The following is a 19,784-nucleotide window of genomic DNA, read 5'->3' as shown; positions in this document are numbered from 1 at the left end:
ACAATTTAGTTTTTACCCATTTCCAGCTGTCTAAATGTCAGAATTGCTTCTTATCTAGCGTTAGTCATTTGGAGTATATACTGGGTATAAACCATTTCTCTATAACAAAACATAAATAGATTTTTTTTCTGTTCATTTATTTTGTTTTGAATTAGTTAGAAAAAACAACTTTAATTTGTTTGTATCTATGTCGCTGCTCCACACTGGGGTAATTGTGGGTACATGCCAATAAAAATATGAAGTCATGTTTACTGCAACTGCTCTTATTTTCCCTGGCTGTGCCTGGACATAAAAACAAACCTCCCACTTTGAAAATGTTACTTTATAACTGTGACTCTAGTAAAGGATAATTTACTGTACATGCATACTGTGTACTTCATTACCATATCTAAGAAACAACAACTGCAGCAACTCAGTCTCCACCCAGAATTATTATTATTATTGTTATTTATTTATTTATTTTTAAATAGAATACCTTAGGAAATTGTATTTGTGTCTCACCAAGTATATTCACAGTTTAAAAAAAAATGTGTTTTGGAAGTAAGTTTTTCTTTTGTCTCTTCCCAGGACCAGTAGCTGTAATCAGTGGTGAGGAAGACTCTGCTAGCCCTCTTCACCATGTCAACCACGGGATTATTACCCCCTGTACTCTGGATGCGAGTCCTGATGCGGTTGTCATAGGGATGACTCGTATTCCTGTAGTGGAGAACCCTCAGTACTTTAGACATGGACACAACTGCAACAAGCCAGCCACCCGTAAGTCCTTCCAGTGTATCTGACAGCAGTTTAAAGTGCCAGTATCGCCTCTGAAAAAATCTTCTGCTCAATCTTCTGTAAAAGTCACAACATCAGCATCGAAGCAATGCTACTTTTTACATGGAGTCTGAATGAGTGCAGTCATATTGAGGAATAGATATGAACAAGGTTATAACATTCTGAGGAGATTTTTATGTGTAGCATTGGCTAATTACCATAAAAGGCTAGGACACAATACTTATTTATGTTCAGCCTAACCTGACACTTCATTCAGAAGCAGCAGGTTTGATTGAAAAGAGAAACTGTGCTGGATTTTTGGATAACATCACAAGCAGAATAAAAATCTGAGCTCACAGAGCTGCATTGCATTCACACCGAAGATAAGATAAACCAGGCAACCGAAGAGGGACGTGAGGGTCTAATTCACATGTGCATCATACGCAGCTAGAGTCTCGCAGTTTATTTTAGATTCTTTTTAAACTAGTGCTGACAGGCCTTAAACAAGGCCTGACAGCATCCACACGGCCACCATTATGGTGATTCATGCGGCACATGTTTATAGTTGTTCCAAATGGCCAACCATGCAGCACTGTAGTGCAAAGGTAAAAACTGTCACCTCACGCGTTCTGGTTTGAATCTGGGGGCCACCTGCGGCCTTTCTGTGTGAAGTTTGCATGTTCTGCCTGTGCGTAGGTTGCTTTTCTCCTTGTACTTCAGCTTGCTCCCACAATCCAGAGATATGCATGTTAGGTTGACTGGTGAGTCCAAATTTGCAGTGTGTTCACACCTCTAATAGACAATGTTTAACCCACATGCTGTGGGCACAGGTGACATGTGGGTTAAGGTTCTTTGCTTCTCTGAGTAAGAAACATCATTTTGGCATATTCCTCTATCATAGTGCTATCCCTCATTACTACCGGCTACCATTATTACAAATTATATTGCAGCGTTTTTCTAGGATCTGGCTAATTAAACTAAAACTGCAGGGCACGTATGAAGCAGACAGAGTGCCACAGCATGTTATGTAGTGTAAAGAAAAGAGCAGCATCTGGTCAGAGAGCCAGATATCAAACACCACATCTTTATGAGGCTCTATGAGGCTGTTGTACCTCCATTATAATTAGCTGTGTATCTTTTCAATGAGAATTGCTGAGGCCCTCGGGGCAAAGGTATAATTTAGATTCATCTAGAGAGTCGGCGTGATCATATGGTGTTTGCATCAGGTGGCATGGTGCCCGGCTTTTCATATAGGGCCTGTTTAGCAAAAGCCTCCTTCTGTATATCAGTGACTGCCGTTCCAATACCCTGAAAAAAAATATCACATGCTTTCCCTCGGGAGTCATGTTCCAGGTTGGAGAAAGACAACAGTACTTTAAGGCCTAATTACTCACAATTACATTGATTGCTCAAGAGAATCAGCAGAAAACTACTGTGCCAACAGCGAGCCTCGGCCTAACGCCTGCTGCTTTTATTTGAAATGATACCATTTTATTTGAAGTCAAACCAACCAGATTTAGTTAGGAAGCAGGAGCTCTTCCTGTCTGACAGTCCCGTTCAGCACAGATTTACGTCATTTACAACTTGGTTCAAAATGGCTGCTGGACAGGCTAACAGAAGTTGACTTCTGACTTGCAGCCAATGAGAATGAAGGAAATCCCATTTAGAGGTGATAAATAAATGACTGGTCTTATGTATTATGAATTGCATGAATTGTTAATGTCTAGCCAGTGACTGATTTATAACATCTCACGCCTTGCACAGGAGAGCTGATCGGGAGCTAATGAATAAATGACAGTGGGCACAAATGAAACTTTCTCTCAATCACCGTGCACCTGGAATTGAAAGTCGCACCATGAATGAGCGCCATGACAGCTTCGACTTAGTCTTTACTGAATGTTCTTCCTCTCAGTGCGCAGTTCCCTTTGTTCTTTGTTCTTTTCTTTTTTTTTAAATTTAATTCTGTGTGCATGCGTTAAAAAATAAAAAAGAAACCGTAGGAAATGAACCCTGAATTCATCACAAGGTCATAATGGCCGCTGCTTCCTGCCATCGGCTACAACAAAATGGATCCAAACGGTTTCTGCCTCCGCCGATCATTCGCTGAATATGAATGCATTCTTTACCCTGAGGACACAGGGAGGGGAAATGTCTCTGTGTATCCATGTCTATATTTGCAGCTAGTGTGTGTGTAGGTCTATGGGAGTGAAAATTAATGCATGGATCTGAATGTACGCATACTCCTAGTGTGGTTTTTATGTACCAGGAATTTGCCGCATGTCACCTTAGTTTTCTACTTTCATCTGTATAATTGATGATTGATAAGCATCCCAAGTCAAGGGTCCCTTAGGTGCCCCCAAGGGCCTCCCAGGTCCAAATTGTCTACCTGGCCTCCTACCGACTTATTGTTTTGCACCTTCACTTGCCAACACAAGAGCTGCACTCAGCTCAGATACAGCATAGCTGCTTTCTGGTACTCGGCCACTAATCCATAATGTATTCATTCATTTACTTGAAAGCTTCTTATCCAGGAGAATAGCTTGCTGCCTGGGTGTCTCTGTCTCTCTCTCTCTCTTTCTGTCTTTCACACATACACACACATACATCCATAGTTCAGTCTAGCAATAGAGACGCTACCTAACACATACATAAATTTAACACACCCATACTTCTCCTTACCTGTGCCCATCAAGAGTACACTAATGTGCTGGTCAGTCCCAGCCTGCTTCTGCTACCTCTGGGTGATTTATAGCGTCCCTTGCTGTCATGCTGTGTGCATTTTGAAATCAGCTCCAGCGATAACAATGAGGGGGAGGAACCGTATTTAGCTGTTGTTCTGGCTGCTGTGTGCCATTCTGGCTCCTGTTAAAACAGCTGCATTGAAGGGAAACTGCCTGCTGCAAAGCTTACACCAATGATTCCAGTGTGCCCTTACCAAATGTATTATTCATGAGTGTTTGATCTACAAGTCAAACCTGCCAAAAGAATATAAATATTGGCACCAATGGTTAAATAGTTCCAGTCACACTAAATAGAGCGCACCGTATCTTGGCTGTTTAGGCTGTGCCACCTGAGATCAGTGCTGCAATCAGTCCCTCGCTGCGGGAGGGAATTTGAAAAATGAACATTAACTTCATCACATTATAGTTGCCCTCTAGTTGAACCATCAACCTGTACACATGTAGAATTAAACACGCTGGAAAACACAGCTGTCATTCTCACACCAATTTAGAAACACGCTGCAGCATCATGCAGTTGGTTTATATTTCGGTTGAACTGGTGGCCTCTAGTTTTGCTGTGTTAAATGCGTGAGCCGTGACTGATGATGACGTTTGTTGAGATGAGCTTTTTTAGGGGGGGTTTCCACTGAAAAAGGCCAATCCTGGGGAAATGTAGCCGCATTAGGGAGATAAAGGCAGGAAAGGCAAAGGACAATTCTTTAGCCTAATGACAGATCTATATCTATCCAGATCCGCTGTCTCCCAGCAAGTGGCTTTGTTTTATCACCGAGCTTGCTATTTTAATTACAGATTTGTCACATCCCGCTGGCCAAAATTAGACAATAGCTTTTGATGTTGGAGAAGCATATAGCCTTTCATTATAACCATGTTATTAGGGATAGTACTTCTGGGCAGGTTTCGGACAAACCCTCACTCTGCCCCCTCTACATTTGTGCAGCAGAGACAAAGTAATGCTCAAGGTGCTGTTTTTGAAGATCAAAATGTTCCCAGCAGGGACAAGGAGTGACTAATTTGGCAACTTGAAAGCGAAGCAAATGAATGGAAATGCAGCGCAGATTGATTGAAAGGCAGTTATCATGTTCCAAGGCTGCAATTCTATGAATTATAGTTTGAAACAGAACAGACCCACAGGCTAGACAGTTGTGAATTCAAACAACCTATTTAAGTGTCGTCGTCGTCGTCCCAAAAGAAAAGTTCAAGATGATTTCCTTTCAGCTTCAACCTGGAAGGTTCTTTGCTGAACAAAATCTGAAATGATGCTTCTTCATGTCTGATAAAATTGAGTGAAAACTGTCTCCTGAAAGACAAAAACCTACAAGTAGATTTGCTGAAGATCTCACAAGGTTTTCGATTGAGAAAACCAGAAAGAAATCTAAAACACACTTAAAATACAGAAATATTTATCCAGTTCTTTTTTTACTCCTGTTATTATAAATTGAAATTAATTGCTCGCAGCATTATAACTTGGGACATATACTGGAGTGTGAGAGTATTAAAGTACACCAACACTGATTTGTTTTCTGTATTAACACAGGAACATACAGCTGTGCATTTGAATTTAAATAACACATTCTTGTCAGTGTTGACAGGTCAGCACCATAATGAATAATTAATTCCCATCACAGAGGACCCAGCCCACAGCATTTCAGCTACAGAATAATACAAATCTAAATAACACCAATTTTCCCAAGCAAAGTTACATAAACGCAACTATAACTAGTTAAGACTTTTAAAGAAACTCCCATGAGCCGCAAGTGTTAAGAACTTAGTGCTTAAGTGCTTAAAGCGTAACGTTTAATTCAGCAATAACAATAAGGCTGTGCTTAGGGAGAAGTTATTGTCAAAAGGAAATCAATCAGAATAAGCGTTATAGTATGGCACCACTGTTAAATATTAAATATGTAAATATATGCAGTATATCTATTAGTATATAAATAAGAATTTGTGTTAATTGTGTGATACCTGCAAACAACAGCCATTTCCTTCTTTTGTGACTGTATTTTCATATATGAGTTAAATTAGGATTCATTTTTATTTCATTCTGGCCATATTGTATAAAACACTGGACCTTTGTCACCAATGTCCAGCTTCACTGTGTTTCTTTTTCCTGCTTTTTAATAAAACTCAACAACTCCTTCAGTATCACACTTAGCCTGTGAGTGTGTGAGCAGGTTCTGTGGTTCACACAGCACAGAAACAACCACAGTAGCTAGAAGAGTGACAGCACAATATGAGAAAAGATTACATAAAAGATGGCTATTGAATAACAGCATGGTTACTAAAGCCAGGTTTAAAACACTAAATTTAGCATAGATATACACATATGCACAGACACATACACACAATGGCACACACACATAGAAAATGTGTCATTCAGCAAAGGTGGAGCATGGACAGGCTCTTGCTAACTGCATTTAACTACACAGCAAGCCATCTTTTTTGTCATTTAATGCCATTAAAATGCTCGATCTCCAAGGAGTCGAGAGGTCCGGCTAAGTGACTTGAATCAACTATTAGCTAAAGCTACCTGTGTTGCCATCCACCTGTCACTCACGACAAGTAATGCAAACTGTAGCCCTTAAAAAGATTTGAATGACTAAGTTATAACAGATTCACACTCCATTAGTTGTTATGCAAGGAGAAATCAGCCATGGAGAAAACATTTTCATTTCTGTGGGGATTCACTCAGTTTTTGAGCCAGCCTCATGTGGCCACATGAGGAATTGCAGGTTGTTGGCACTTTGGGGTTGGTTTCGTTTTATTTGCTATCTTCTAATTTTGATTAATATGCCAAGATCCAGTCTCAGTCCCCTATCGATTTTTCATCCAGTCACATTGAAAGCCTGTCTTCAGCAAGCTCAGCACCTGCTGCCACACCAAAAACAGTTCCTAGGTTCCAGTGAAACTAGGCTAGCAGTGATCTTGCCAGTATTTGATATGATTCAATCCAAAGTATTTGTCAAATAGCCCAAAAATTCCCATCACTCTTGCCCACTTTCCACAGCAATTAGCCAGGTGTATGGAGGTCTTTCATTCTTTGCACATCTACTTCTGTTATTTTTGAGTGAAGCCTTGCTCAAGGGGGCCTGTGTGCTCTTGGCTGACATGCTATTGGATGAAAAGGTGAGGGGGCGGCGGCTGCTTTATTATGCTCTTTCATAACCGTCATTGAGAAATAAAAGTGACACTGGAAAAATACCATTATGAAACATAAACACATTTTTGAAAGAGGGCATGTGAAAAAATGTCTAATGAAATGAAAAGGTGCCCCAGTAAAACCTTGCTACTGTGAAAATAAGAATGATAAAATAACCTTTAAAAGAAAAAAATGCCAGCTTATTCCACGTGCTTGCTTCTAATCATTTCTGAACAAAGCTGGTGTCATCAGGATGATGTTATGGGTGATGCATTCTTTATTTTTGTCATGTGTAGGTGTTATTTCACATAAGCCAGAGTTTTCACTAATGCCAGGCAGCAGCGGTAGCAGCAGCAAACACATAGGCCGGCAGTAAGCCAGCCACAGCAGGTTAGGAGTAGATACCCACAGAGAGTCAACAGTAAATGCGGGTGTTCATGTCACTGTTGCCCAACGATGCCAGCAGACACAGCCCCTATGTTGCAGTGAATTTAATGGCGTGAGCTTTTTGTATGCTATTAGCTGCTGGATGAGTGCCTCTCTTCTGACTGTTCACATCCTGCGGTGCACTTTTTGTAGGCAGACTGAACTACAGGTAAATTACAGTGGTCTCAGTGAAATGGTAAATGGTAAATGGCCTGTATTTATATAGCGCTTTACTAGTCCCTAAGGACCCCAAAGCACTTTACATATCCAGTCATCCACCCATTCACACACACATTCACACACTGGTGATGGCAGCTACATTGTAGCCACAGCCACCCTGGGGCGCACTGACAGAGGCGAGGCTGCCGGACACTGGCGCCACCGGGCCCTCTGACCACCACCAGTATGATCTCTACATTTATATTGTGATAAAATCTAGGAGGGCAGTAAATGAACAAAATAAATGAATGTGAAGCTGATGCCCGAAATGAGAATTTGTGTGGACGTTCTCAGCATTTTTAATTAGGCCACCACTTCTCAATATTAGAAGCAGTCACTCTGCAGACGATAGATTGTCAATGTCCAGTAGATGCACACTGATCAACCCACCGCACACTCAGGGACGCTAGTGAGATACAAAGAAATACTCAGTCTCCTGTGAGGCATAAACAGCCACATCAGTGCACAATGTTGGCAGTTGGAGACAAACACACACGCACATACTGACACTGGAGAAAGTTGGCAGGTAGCTGTGGTGAAATGCATGCATGCACACAGACACACATGTGGGTACAGAACAAAGCCCTCCAAACATCTGTGCTCCTCCAGCAGCCTGACCTGACTAGCTGAGTAAATCTCAGCGCTGCATTGCCTCTCGGCCTCCAGGGAGAATGTTTGCTGGCGCTGAGGCCTCAGGTGAGCCAGGACAAATGAATGATGCTGTGCTGCAGGATGGAGATTTAATCTCAGGGCTTTTCAGCGTGCCACTCTGGGTAAATAGGCTGCAGGATGCAGCCCGAGTCCGCCTGCAGAGGAAACTGAAGGTTAAAGTAACTTGTCCTTGCCACTATCAATAGGTGCACTCCATAATGGCACCTTCATTCCCATCAGTGGAGAGGAATGAGGTGGCTGGTAGCTATTTAGCGGCTGAGCAAAACAAACCAGATGAAATATTCACACCCAGGAAATAAGGAAGCAGGGTCAACCTATACAAATGAGGTGTTGTAGTATTTACTTTATTAATTTGTGCAGTTTTGTACACAGTCAGTTATCACAGTTCAGTGTGTGTACAAATCTAAAGTGAAAAGTTATTATTTTAAAGTTAAGTTAAACACAAAACAATAACAATTATATTGAAAGCGGCCTCCATCAATTACATATCATTATTTGGTATGGTGAGATAGAGGCAGATGACTCACTATGGAAACCCCTAAAGCAACGGTCCCCAACCTTTTTTGTGCCACGGACCGGTTTAATGTCAGACAATATTTTCATGGACCGGCCTTTAAGGTGTCGCAGATAAATACAACAAAATAAAATGATACGACCAAGACAAAAACTGTGGTATTTTTTAAATGTAATAATAAATATTTACAAAATTAAAAGTTTACACAACTTTTAATTGTGTAAAAGTTACAGAATTACATTCACTGTGTAATTGTGTAACTTTATTAGCAGCATCCTCCTGAAATGCACCAACAACATTGAGAGTAACATTCTACTTTCTGCCCGTTAATGCGCTCTGGTCGCGACCAGACGGTTTCTTTGTGTTTCTTTATTTGTTTTTTATTGATACATTGTGGCACATTTTCAGTTCATTCTAGCAAAATATAACAACCCAATTATTTTGAGCAGCTTTAGATGCATGACTAGGTAAAACAGTTGTTAGTTTGACAATTAATGAGCTCTGGTTTAGTTAATTTGCATAATGACAGATATAGATATTAAGGTGATAAAACCGATAAAATAATATGAAAATGTTTCCAGTTTACACATGTGAGATATTATTTAATCATCTCACATCACAGCAAGTGATAAAATAAATAAAAAGATACAGTAACAATCTAACACAGTCTTCAGTGTGCTTTAGCTGCTTTAAAAAGGAAGACGAGGGAGACTATTTTAGTCTGGTATTATGTGGTTAAAAAACTTTCTAAGCCTACACCTGCTGATTGATGACAACCTTCAAATTTTTACATTTATGGCATTTCACCAACTACCTCATCCAAAGAAGCTTAATGACGGGTTCAACAAGAGAATAAGCTTCAATAACTGGATGATGGCAGCGATGTGACAGGCATCTGGTAGTAAAGCCAACACTGATCCTCGAATGATCCTGTGTGACGGAAAAGTGCAAGTAAAAGAAAAATGAATATTAGGTATAAGACAAGCAGTTTTTATAATGCTTAAAGTTTCTGTGATATTTATGATATTTACACAAGTGCATGTCTGAAGCCAAAAATATAATCTACCTTTTCCTACCTTTCCATTGGTCTGGCTTTTCTAATATGGCCCCAATGAACTGCTAAAAGGGTCTAAGACCTCTCTGGCTCTGATTTTTTTTTTCTCCTTGTTTTAGTCTGACATGCTTGTGCACCTGAATGCCATATATAACTCCTTTAATAAAAGCGGAAGTGAGAAAGGGAGATATCAATCAGTATGAAATACATGTGGGGTGAGTCGAGAAACCCTTCAGACCTTTATCAGATGGTGAAGTGTCAGAGACATTTGGCCTATCAAATCCCGTCAAAATACATTTTGAATTAAAATGTATGTGTATCGACTTCAGGATGTTTTTCTCCACTCTTGGAAAGCAGCCTTTTACAGGGTGAGGCAGTGACAGCAGTGATGTGTTGGTGTCCCTAGTGGGGCTCTCACCCTGCAAACTGGCTGCCAGTTTCTGCACACACTTCTGTTCTGATCTACTTTAAAACTGGGACATTTTTTCTTATTTAACAGCGATTTCAAAAATAGTAGTTATGATACCAACTGATGGAAACACCAGAGGAACAGGTGACTTTTTTTATGAATCACCTACACAAGATGTTCACGGCCAGATGGTTATGGAGAAAAAAGAAACCCAGAGGAACGGTCAGACTAAGCTAGTAATCTGTGTCTTTGAATGAGAAAATATTTGAGAGAACTGGTGAAGCATCTGGTGAACTCCTTTTGGGCAAAGCCACATTGTGATAAGGCTCTCTTTTTATTTGAAATTTGTTTGAACATGGGAAGAAAATGAACATTCAAGCTGTAATAACTTGGTATAAATCTAACTATGCAATGTTAGCTTTGTGGTCCTGCAGAGGTAAGTACTCTTGTATGTTCTAGAAATATAATAGCCCTATGCTGTGAGAACTACCTTTAGCCACTGCTTCCTATTAACTTTCTTTCATAAGTAGTAAATTAAGCTACATAATTGGGATCCTTGAATGTAGAGTATGCAAATTGAACTGACCTTTTAGAGTTTAAAGTCAGGAAGAACAATGCTTGGAAGAGTTTTGGTGGTAACCTATTTTCGCTACCTCCACACTTACATGGGTATTTGTGAAAACTGAGATTTTTTGTTTTTAAAAAAACATCCTGTCCACACATTAAAAAGCAAAGTCAAACACTGTCAAGAACATGCCAAATCCTAACCGTGTAGAAATGTTGGCAAATCAGAAGTCTAGAAGCCTGGGAGGGAAACGCTAAACAGGGTTTTGTGCCCTCACAAAACCTTAAGTACTTCTGAAAAGTTTGTATTACTTTTCAAGTGCCTTTTTCAAGTGCCTTCATCATTTCAAATGTTATTCAAAACCAACATAGGGATTTGGGTTGTGAGAATGATTGTGTGGAATGTAGCCACGTCCGAAGTTCACTCTGACGCCTCTGTCTTTCTAAATGGAGGCACAGTAACTGCATGTGCATATGTCAGCATGTAAAAACTGCAGATAGTAAGATTAACAGCAACAGTATTTTGTCGAAATCCACCGTTGTAGAAAAAACACTAACGTGACACACAGCATGACGTCAAAAACGGCGCACACCTTTGACGTTGCGTCACTCAATCTCTATTTTCCTCGTTCACACCTAAAAGCACAAATAGTTTTCGAAAATCTTCACCCTGGCAGAATTTTTTCAAAATCTGTTTTCAGTGACCCAAAATGCTGTTTATGTGTGGACGAAAGGCCCAAACGCATAGAAAAAGCTGCGTTTTCAAAAATACCCCTGTATGTGTGGACGTAGCCTTTGTCTTAAAAACAAACAAAAAAAACTGTTGATGTAAGCTTAAAACCCTCACAATGTTCTGGTAAGGTCCAAGACATACAGGGGTAGAGACCATCTGGAAACCACCAATCTCAAGGAGAAACTGTATCTTCCCTGACTGGTTTGCAAATGGCTGCAAGAAGTTTTGGTTGATAGCAAGCTCCAGCATTTGGCTATAGCTTGTATGGAAGACTTACCTGCAAACATTACACCTTTTTTTGCAACATATGAATATGACAGTGCAGTTTAGATGTTTAAGTTTGGTCTTGTTTTTCCAGCTATGTTAGTTTATTTTATAGAATGTTACAGTTAATTTTTTAGACACAGAGCTGATGGGTGAGGGCCAGAACTGTTAAGGATTCTTTTCCACGGAGCATGAGGTAAAATGCTGCCGAACACTTGTAAGGGTACTGGTTGAAGGTCTCTAGCAGGGAGGTGACGGTGGCTCCAATAATCTTTCATACTGTTCTTGCAACTCCCACAAGAGCGTGAATCAGACTGGGATGCAGTAGGTAAGAATGCTTTCATTGGTGGCCTTGTATAAGGTGTTGAGGGCTGAGAAGATTAGAATGACGTGCCAGTGCCTCTGTAGGGGGCGGAGCTGGAACTCTGCCTTCATCGTGATGGCCATGGTGTTGGTGGATCAAGTCAGGTCATCACCACCAAGGAACTTGATGGAGCTGACCCTCTCCACAGCCTCCTCCCCTATGGTCAGATGGCCTTCCTAAAGTCAATGACCATTTCTCCAGTCTTGTTGACTTTCAGGAAGAGGCTGTGTGCCCCTAGCTACTCCGCCTCTATCTCAGTCGGTCCTTGCTGTTGATTGTTGGATCAGTGAGATTTTCACTTTACCTTTACCTTACAGTATAACGTTCCTCACATTGACTATTATTGTCAACTGGCACTATAAGCAAAATTTACTTGAATTTAATAGTGGACGCTCTTGGATATTTTCCCAACCAATGTCAGTTTGTAGTATTCTTAACTCCCATTGGTAGCTGCCTCAAATCGCCTCAACTCAGTAACCACCTCACATCACCAGTGGTGATTTCTCGTGGTATCATCATCAAAGTCACAAGTTTTTGAGTTTACCAGCCCACGGACAGTAACTACAAGAGGCAGAGCTCTGGAAATTGTAGACTTAATTAACCTCTTCATTTAGAGAAAGAGATCCAGCAGTCTTAGGAGAACAGATGCAATAGCTTATTCTCTATCTGCAGACATAAGTGTTTCTTTACATATAACCTTGTGCAATTGAGTCCTCAGAGACATACTTTCCCCCGTATAACCATCAAGTGCGATTCAAACGAAGAACACAGATGGAGGGTGGATTCAATTCCAGGAAGTCTACTTGTCCACTGAGGACATATTAGACTCTGTGATTTATCTAACAAGAATAAATAGGAAGGCTGAAAATGTACTTTGAGAATACTGCGTCAGTCCCACAAGCATCATGGTCTATTATTATTGCACATACCGGAACATGACTGTCCAAGGACCGTTAATACCTGCAAATATACAGACTCTGTTACAGAAGGTAAAAGATAAAACACAAGCCTTATGGTAACCATTCATTCATTGTCTACAGAGCAAACATGTAGTGCAACATTCCACTCAAAACAAGCATTCATTTGTACATAAAGATTAGTACATAACAATTAGTATTGGTAGTGGTATTTGATTAGTATTTTAAATCTTGTATAGTAATTCCTGGAAAACACCATTTGCACGTTATCTGATTTTGGTGTTCACCTCTAATTTTTTTTTTGCGCATTCATCTGTGGTACTGTTTTTGCTGCTAAGCTTTTACTTTATTCATATTTAATAGCAAGGAGAAATTCTGTACACTGCAAGCTATGACCACCAGCCTTGTATGATAGATATATATATATATATATATATATATATATATATATATATATATATATATATATATATATTAGGGGTGCAACGATACACAAAATTCACGGTTCGGTTCGGTTCGATACTTTGGTGTCACGGTTCGATATTTTTTCGATACAAAAAAATGTTCATGCATTTTTAATTTGTCATTTATTAAAATTATAAATATATATTTTAACTCAAAAGTACAGTTTTTAAATTTAACCCTAACCCTTGTGCGTGATTTTTATTTTGACAGCGAATGCGCACCTGCGGACCACTTATGTGCAGCCCTGGTTATTTAGCTCGTCATATTGCAGCCACAGAAATTCTTTTGTCCATGAAACCATAAAGCTGCACTTTCTTTTTGCCTTATAGTCTGATTTGTCATAACTTCTCCGTTTTGTGGTAAGCTTTTCTTTGGCTGTCACTTCTTCACCCTGACCTGTCTTATTTGGCTCAGCAGAACTGAAATGCTTTTACACACTCACTCACATAAGCTCAGCGATTCTCTGCGCGATCAACCTCTCACATGTTTAAGCTGCAGGAGATTTCACTTGTCATGTTTGCATAGTAAGCTAACGATTAATAAGACGATGTCAGAGGAATTGGTGCACAAATTATCATCACTCACAGATCAGTGCTGTCGCTCTCTATACACAGTTCGCACGATTGCAAAGTGAAAGCAAAAAAACAAGCGCAAATTCAAACGCGACTTCAATATGTCACATATTGACAGTGGCTCACCGATGCCAATGACATAATTACCCAGCTACATTTCTGAAAGAATGCAAAAGCATTGACATATATTTTTCCTACAATAGCCCGACGGGCAGGGCAGAGATAGATTTTGGTAGCCCGACTGAAAAAATCGCTAGCTCCAGGACGTCGGGCTAGCGATATTGCGAGCCCTGTATCTGATTGAGGAATCACTCATCTTTGGAAAAGAGAGTTTATTACAGAGAAATGGCTCTTTCCAAAATAAAAGCTATACTATCCGCTTCTTCTGGGCTATATTCTCAGCAGCATAAGGAGAATCATGTGCTAACAGCTGTCTAAATGACTCGGCTAAAGTTAGTAGCATGCTTGCTTTTTTTTGTCTGCTTCCACTTGTCTTTGCACTAGGATGATGTCGGCGTAAATGTGCAGTCATATTCGTTGTGTTCCCACTAGTGCTTTCAGGTTAATTTGAAATGACCTTAACGCCACAACACGGCAAATCTCCGTTAACGAGCTACCGCCGATCGCTCCGTGCATGGGGCTAGACGGCCAACACGTTAACGAGCTAACTGCGCTAGCACACTAGTTCACACCAATGTAATTGAGCATTGCATGGCACATCCAACATACTGTTTTACTTTAGTCCATGACTCGCTTACCTTCAGGGTCATACGTCACATGAAAACCAAAATAATTCCAAACGCCAGAACTGAATGAGGGTGGGGGAGGTGCCCTGCGCTCTTCCTTCTGACTATGCTGTCTGTGTTGAGTGCTCAGTGGATCTGCGCTCGACAGTGCAGCCTAGGCGGAGTAGTCGAATGCAGATTCACTGAGCGCTCAACACAGACAGCATCGTCAGAAGGAAAATTGATAAAATAAATTACAAATGTTGTATTGTTCGATACATATGCGTACTGAACCGAAAGCACTGTATCGAACGGTTCAATATCGATACGAATATCGTTGCACCCCTAATATATATATATATATATATATATATATATATATATATATATATATATAGGGGTGCAACGATACACAAAATTCTCGGTTCGGTTCGATACTTTGGTGTCACGGTTCGATATTTTTTCGATACAAAAAAATGTTCATGCCTTTTTAATTTGTCATTTATTAAACTTATAAATATATATTTTAACTCAAAAGTACAGTTTTTAAATTTAATGTTGCTGAAACAAAAGTAATTTAAAAAATGAATTGAGGAATCACTCATCTTTGGAAAAGAGAGTTTATTACAGAGAAATGGCGCTTTCCAAAATAAAAGCTATACTATACACTTCTTCTGGGCTATATTCTCAGCAGCATATTGTAGCGGGTCAGGGCTGTTCGGGGTTCTGTTTGTACAGTTATGTTTTGTTTATGTTGCCATAGTGACGGGTGACGCCCTCTCGCTGCGACGGTGTGTCCTTCCGGGGTCAGAGGGCGCCCTGTGTGTTTGTTTGTTTTTTTTACTTTATTTAACAAACAATGAGTATACAACATACGAACAGATGAAGTATACAAAACAACAGAACATGAACACAAAAAGCCAAGGGTAAAAGAAAAAGGTAACAATTATAGGAATACACGCTGCTCGGGAGCAGGTTTACTTTATGTAAACAGGATTAGATCGCGGCCACGCAGGTATGTCCGCTTCATTTATACGAAAGCAACAGCGATATTCCACCACTACGCCTCACCAGCTCTTTCATACAGAGCTTTCTGTCGTGCTATTTCTACCTTTTCCTGTATCTCCTTTTGAGTTATTCAGCCTGTTATTTTGCGGACAAAAGTCAAGATCCACCCGTTTTCCACCAGGCCAATCAATAGAAGAATAAGCCTCCATTCTAGGTTCACAAATATTGCAAGCAATTGCAAAAAGGGGTGAAAATGATCTAAGGTCACATGCTCAACAGAAAAATATACCGACTTTACTACCTCGTAACTCTAAAGATATCCCTCTAAAGTAAGTTATTACAGGTAACAGAAAAAGACAAAGACGTTGCTTTCTCCCGCTCTGCTCAGCCAGTTGTTTTATGTTCCTCAAAGAGTAAAATTTTACAATTCTGTTCTCATTAGAAAATGTCCTCCTGTGGCGTTTCAGTGGCGACAGTAAAACCGAGGAATCCAGATAAGAGATTTATAGCTCAGCAGGTCCAGTGTCACCTGGCAGTTTATTTGCACTTCTAAGATTTAAAACCACTTGAACTGTAATGCTCCAAGTGTTCTTTGAGTAGCTCCAAAGTTAGATAAAACATTTTTCCTTGCAGTTTGACACTATCATACATCTTGTTGGAGGTGGATCACACTTGGAGAAAAATATTGAAATATTCAGTATATTTTTTAATGCTTTCACCATTACAGAAAACACTGGTTTTAAGATGTCTGGTGCCAGTTTTTGTAAACACCACCCTGTGGGTCAGCACGAATATTTCTGTAGAAATCTTGCCAACTTGTCTGGAATTTAAAATACTGCAATATAGCTGCATGTCCAGCTTCCAGTGCAGTAATACTGTTTATGTTCTGTCTCCCCTTCTCTGCCTTACAACTTCCTTCCTTTTTAGTTTAGTTATTGGTAACATTTTGATTTGATAAAAGCATTTCACTGCCAATGTAACACGTTTTCTGTGCGATTAAACACATAAAAATGTCTGAAAGTCTAACTGAAATTCTCAAAAAAGTTATTGTTTTTTTAAAATCTGTCATAATTTCTTCTTCTTTGGTTTTAGTTGTCCAGCATATAAAGCGGAGAGACATCATCCTGAAAAGAGAGCTGGGCGAGGGAGCCTTCGGTAAAGTCTTCTTGGCAGAATGTTACAACCTCAGTCCCACTAAGGACAAGATGCTGGTGGCCGTTAAGGTACGTTTTAAGTGGTTAGCTGTGTGTCTGAGTGTTACAAAGAGGATTGCAGTAATGGCTGAACATTGTGTGAGATTCTTATTTTTGTAAATATGAACCTTTCAGCAGCTGCTGGTTAGTGTAAAACATACTTAAAAGACTGGAGGTAGCTTCTGAAAGTGAAAACCAAAGCAAGTGTGGAATTTTCATTTGCCACCAGACAGTGACTGCTCTAGCTTCTATGAGCCTACCTCAGTAAAAAATATTCAAATTAGGTAATCCATCACTGATTTAATTTTTAATACAATACAAAATGTTTTTCTTTGCATTTCGTAATCTAATGGGCGAGGAAAATGCCCCAAATTCAAAACTGATGACTTCTAAACTCAAGTGGCTATGATGACCTCTTTTGAGCCGAGTTTATGGTTGTTTCCTGTGCTATTTGTAAGGTCCCCACAGCCCCGTACCCATTCAGCATTGCCCATTCTGCACTGAAGACTTGCAGATCTCTTTGCCTGAACAATGGGTGTTGCCATTCCCCTGCATCAGCACTGGTACAGGGGTACCTTTACAAAGTTATTAAAGTTCAAGTTCAAATTTTATTCGCCACATGCAGTGGCAGGTTGCCCTGCAGTGGAATGAACCCGCCCCTCGACCATACACACACAACACAGACATCACATGGGGATACAAGTCAGAGAGCGGTTGCATTACAGAAAAAACACTGAAATGTACACTACAATGGGAAAGTACAAGAGGAAAAAAAGAGACCTCTACTCATGCTGGGCTATAGGAGGACAGCATGAGAACAGGAAACAAAAAAACTCCTCTGCACAGAAAGCACATAAATGTCCACAGCACAACATTAGGGGATAAGGAGTAATCCCAGGCAACACAGCAGCCATCCTGCCACTGCACCAACTCTCTAGCGCAGGCCAGACCCGCCTCGTGTTCCCAGGAGGCAACAAGCATCGAAGGCATTGGAAGCGGAAGGGGGATGTGCGAGTGCTTATCAGTGTAAATGTATGTGTGTGCGTGTCCATAGTTCAGCTGAGACAGTGTCCTCTGCCCTATCAGGCTAAGTAAACAGTCTACCAGCCAACCCAGGTGGCCTTGCATAGAGTGGGAAGAACAGTCATGAGAATTTCAAAGCTGCTCTTTAACACTCCGACACTGGTCTCTCAATCTCCCGTTGGAGAACCGCGAGCTTCTCCATGATTTTATCAAACTTGCGCTCCGTGGTCTTGTCATTCTTGTGCTCAGAGAGCTGATTCTGAGAACTCACGACTGCAGTGAGTTATTCCACGATGTAATCCAACTTTCGTTCAGAGATGTTATTCTGAGCGGCCTTTTCCTTGATGTAACCCAATATACGCTCAGAGGTCTTATTCTGAGTATTCACGGCAGCTGTAAGCGTCTCCAAGGTCTTCAGTGAGCCCATTCTGAGAAGTTGCACCTCGTCCCATCGTTTCAATCCCAGCGGGCAGCCTTGGGGGGGTTTTGAACAGCCAGTTCCGCTTTCTTAATTCTCCGATATGCCAGGGCCAAGCCAGCTCCGATCAGCAAGAACCCTGGTATCATGGTTCCGAATAGATAGATATCTTCAGCGTCCTCGATCGACAGTCCCGCCAGGCACACGATCCTCCATTTCTGCCACCCGTCCATCGTGTATCCGGCAGGGAAAGTCCCTCCAGGGCACTCGGGCTCTCCCGAGCCCAGACTTCTCGTTGAGAAAAGGGTGTCAATAGCATTCAGAGACCAGTTGATCAAATCCATAATTCTCTTTTAGGTTTTAGAGAACAGACTGTGAGAGAGTGTTCCAGGGAAAGTGATACACACGAGACAAGACAAGGACACAAGAGGCTAAGCATTGAAGATAAGGGGAAGGAGGAGAGGAGAAAAGTGCGACTGCCTTCACCGAGAGCCAAACGAGTTCTAGTTCCCTCTAGAAAGTCTCATCTTTTCAAATTATTGGGATTATTGTAGGGATGCTTCAATGGCATGATAATAAAAATTACAAAAATCTAGAGATGCACAACCAAAGTGTAGTGCACACACCAACAGTTGTGATGTCGCATTGGGCTCATACTGCCATTCTCACGAGGGTCAACAAGCATCTCTGAAGCTTATTAAATAAGCTCACCTGTGCAACTCCCTGTTGCACTGGGAAGAAAAATAAAGCCAAAATGGAAACAAATAAATTTATCCAACAACATAAAGATTGCGAGCTGCTCACTAAACACAATAAATCAACAAAAGTATTAAACTTGAAATTCAGGTGTTTCTTTTTTCAGTCCTGTTGCCACAGGTGCACAAAATTAAGCACCCTTTCATGCAATCCTTTGAAAACATTTGTGGGAGAATGGGCCATTCTTTCACTGAATTTGAATGTGTTACAGTAACAGGATGCCAATGTTGCAACAAGTGATGTGATTGAATGATTGATGTGACTGATAATATTTCTTTCACCATCGGCTGTAAGGTGTATTATTACTAAGTGGAATCGTTCAGCAACCGCAGTAACTCAGCCACACAGAAAGGCACACTGCACAGACTTACTGCACAGAGCAGGATAGCCGAGTGCTGAGGCACGTAGTGTGTAAAAGTCAGTGAGGCTCTGCTGACTCACTAACTGCAGAATTCCAAGCCTCCTCTGGCATTAACATCAGCACAAAAACTGTGCACCGTGATGGTTCATGGAATGATCAAGCAGCTCCTGTAGGTGTAAACTGTAGGTGACCCACTACTTTTGTCCATATGGTGTATCACAGCCCAGTGCACAAACTGACTGCACTTAATTACACAGCCATAGTGGACACCATTCCAGTAAGAACCTTGATATCGGTACTCAGAAAGTAGGATAGCTGATGATATCATTAGGGAATATGAGTTCCTGGGTTGCACAACCGTAACAAGTTCTTTAAGTGTTTAAACCCAGTTGTGGTTTCAGAGAGAGTCTATTTATTTACTGGGTGGTCTATCTTCCTGGTATGTCACCAGTTTTCTGGCAAAGTTACAGGCAAAGTTAAAGTCAAATGCACCAAAA

At 40.7% G+C, this 19,784-nt stretch overlaps 1 protein-coding gene across 2 annotated transcripts in view; it reads left to right on the top strand.

The window, feature by feature from the left end:
- ntrk3b (neurotrophic tyrosine kinase, receptor, type 3b) overlaps window positions 1-19,784 on the top strand; it is a 235,569-nt gene that overhangs the window by 184,368 nt on the left and 31,417 nt on the right. For both annotated transcript variants that reach the window (XM_080885052.1, XM_080885051.1), the window contains 2 exons: window positions 568-756; window positions 16,629-16,759. In XM_080885052.1, the coding sequence (XP_080741178.1) occupies window positions 568-756; window positions 16,629-16,759 (320 nt within the window). The remainder of the gene's footprint in view (window positions 1-567; window positions 757-16,628; window positions 16,760-19,784) is intronic.

This window comes from Rhamphochromis sp. 'chilingali' (assembly GCF_963969265.1).
Source record: "Rhamphochromis sp. 'chilingali' genome assembly, chromosome: 6".
Lineage (NCBI taxonomy): Eukaryota > Metazoa > Chordata > Actinopteri > Cichliformes > Cichlidae > Rhamphochromis > Rhamphochromis sp. 'chilingali'.
The sequence above is the reverse complement of the archived record's forward strand: the minus strand, read 5'-3'. Positions and strand labels throughout refer to the sequence as shown.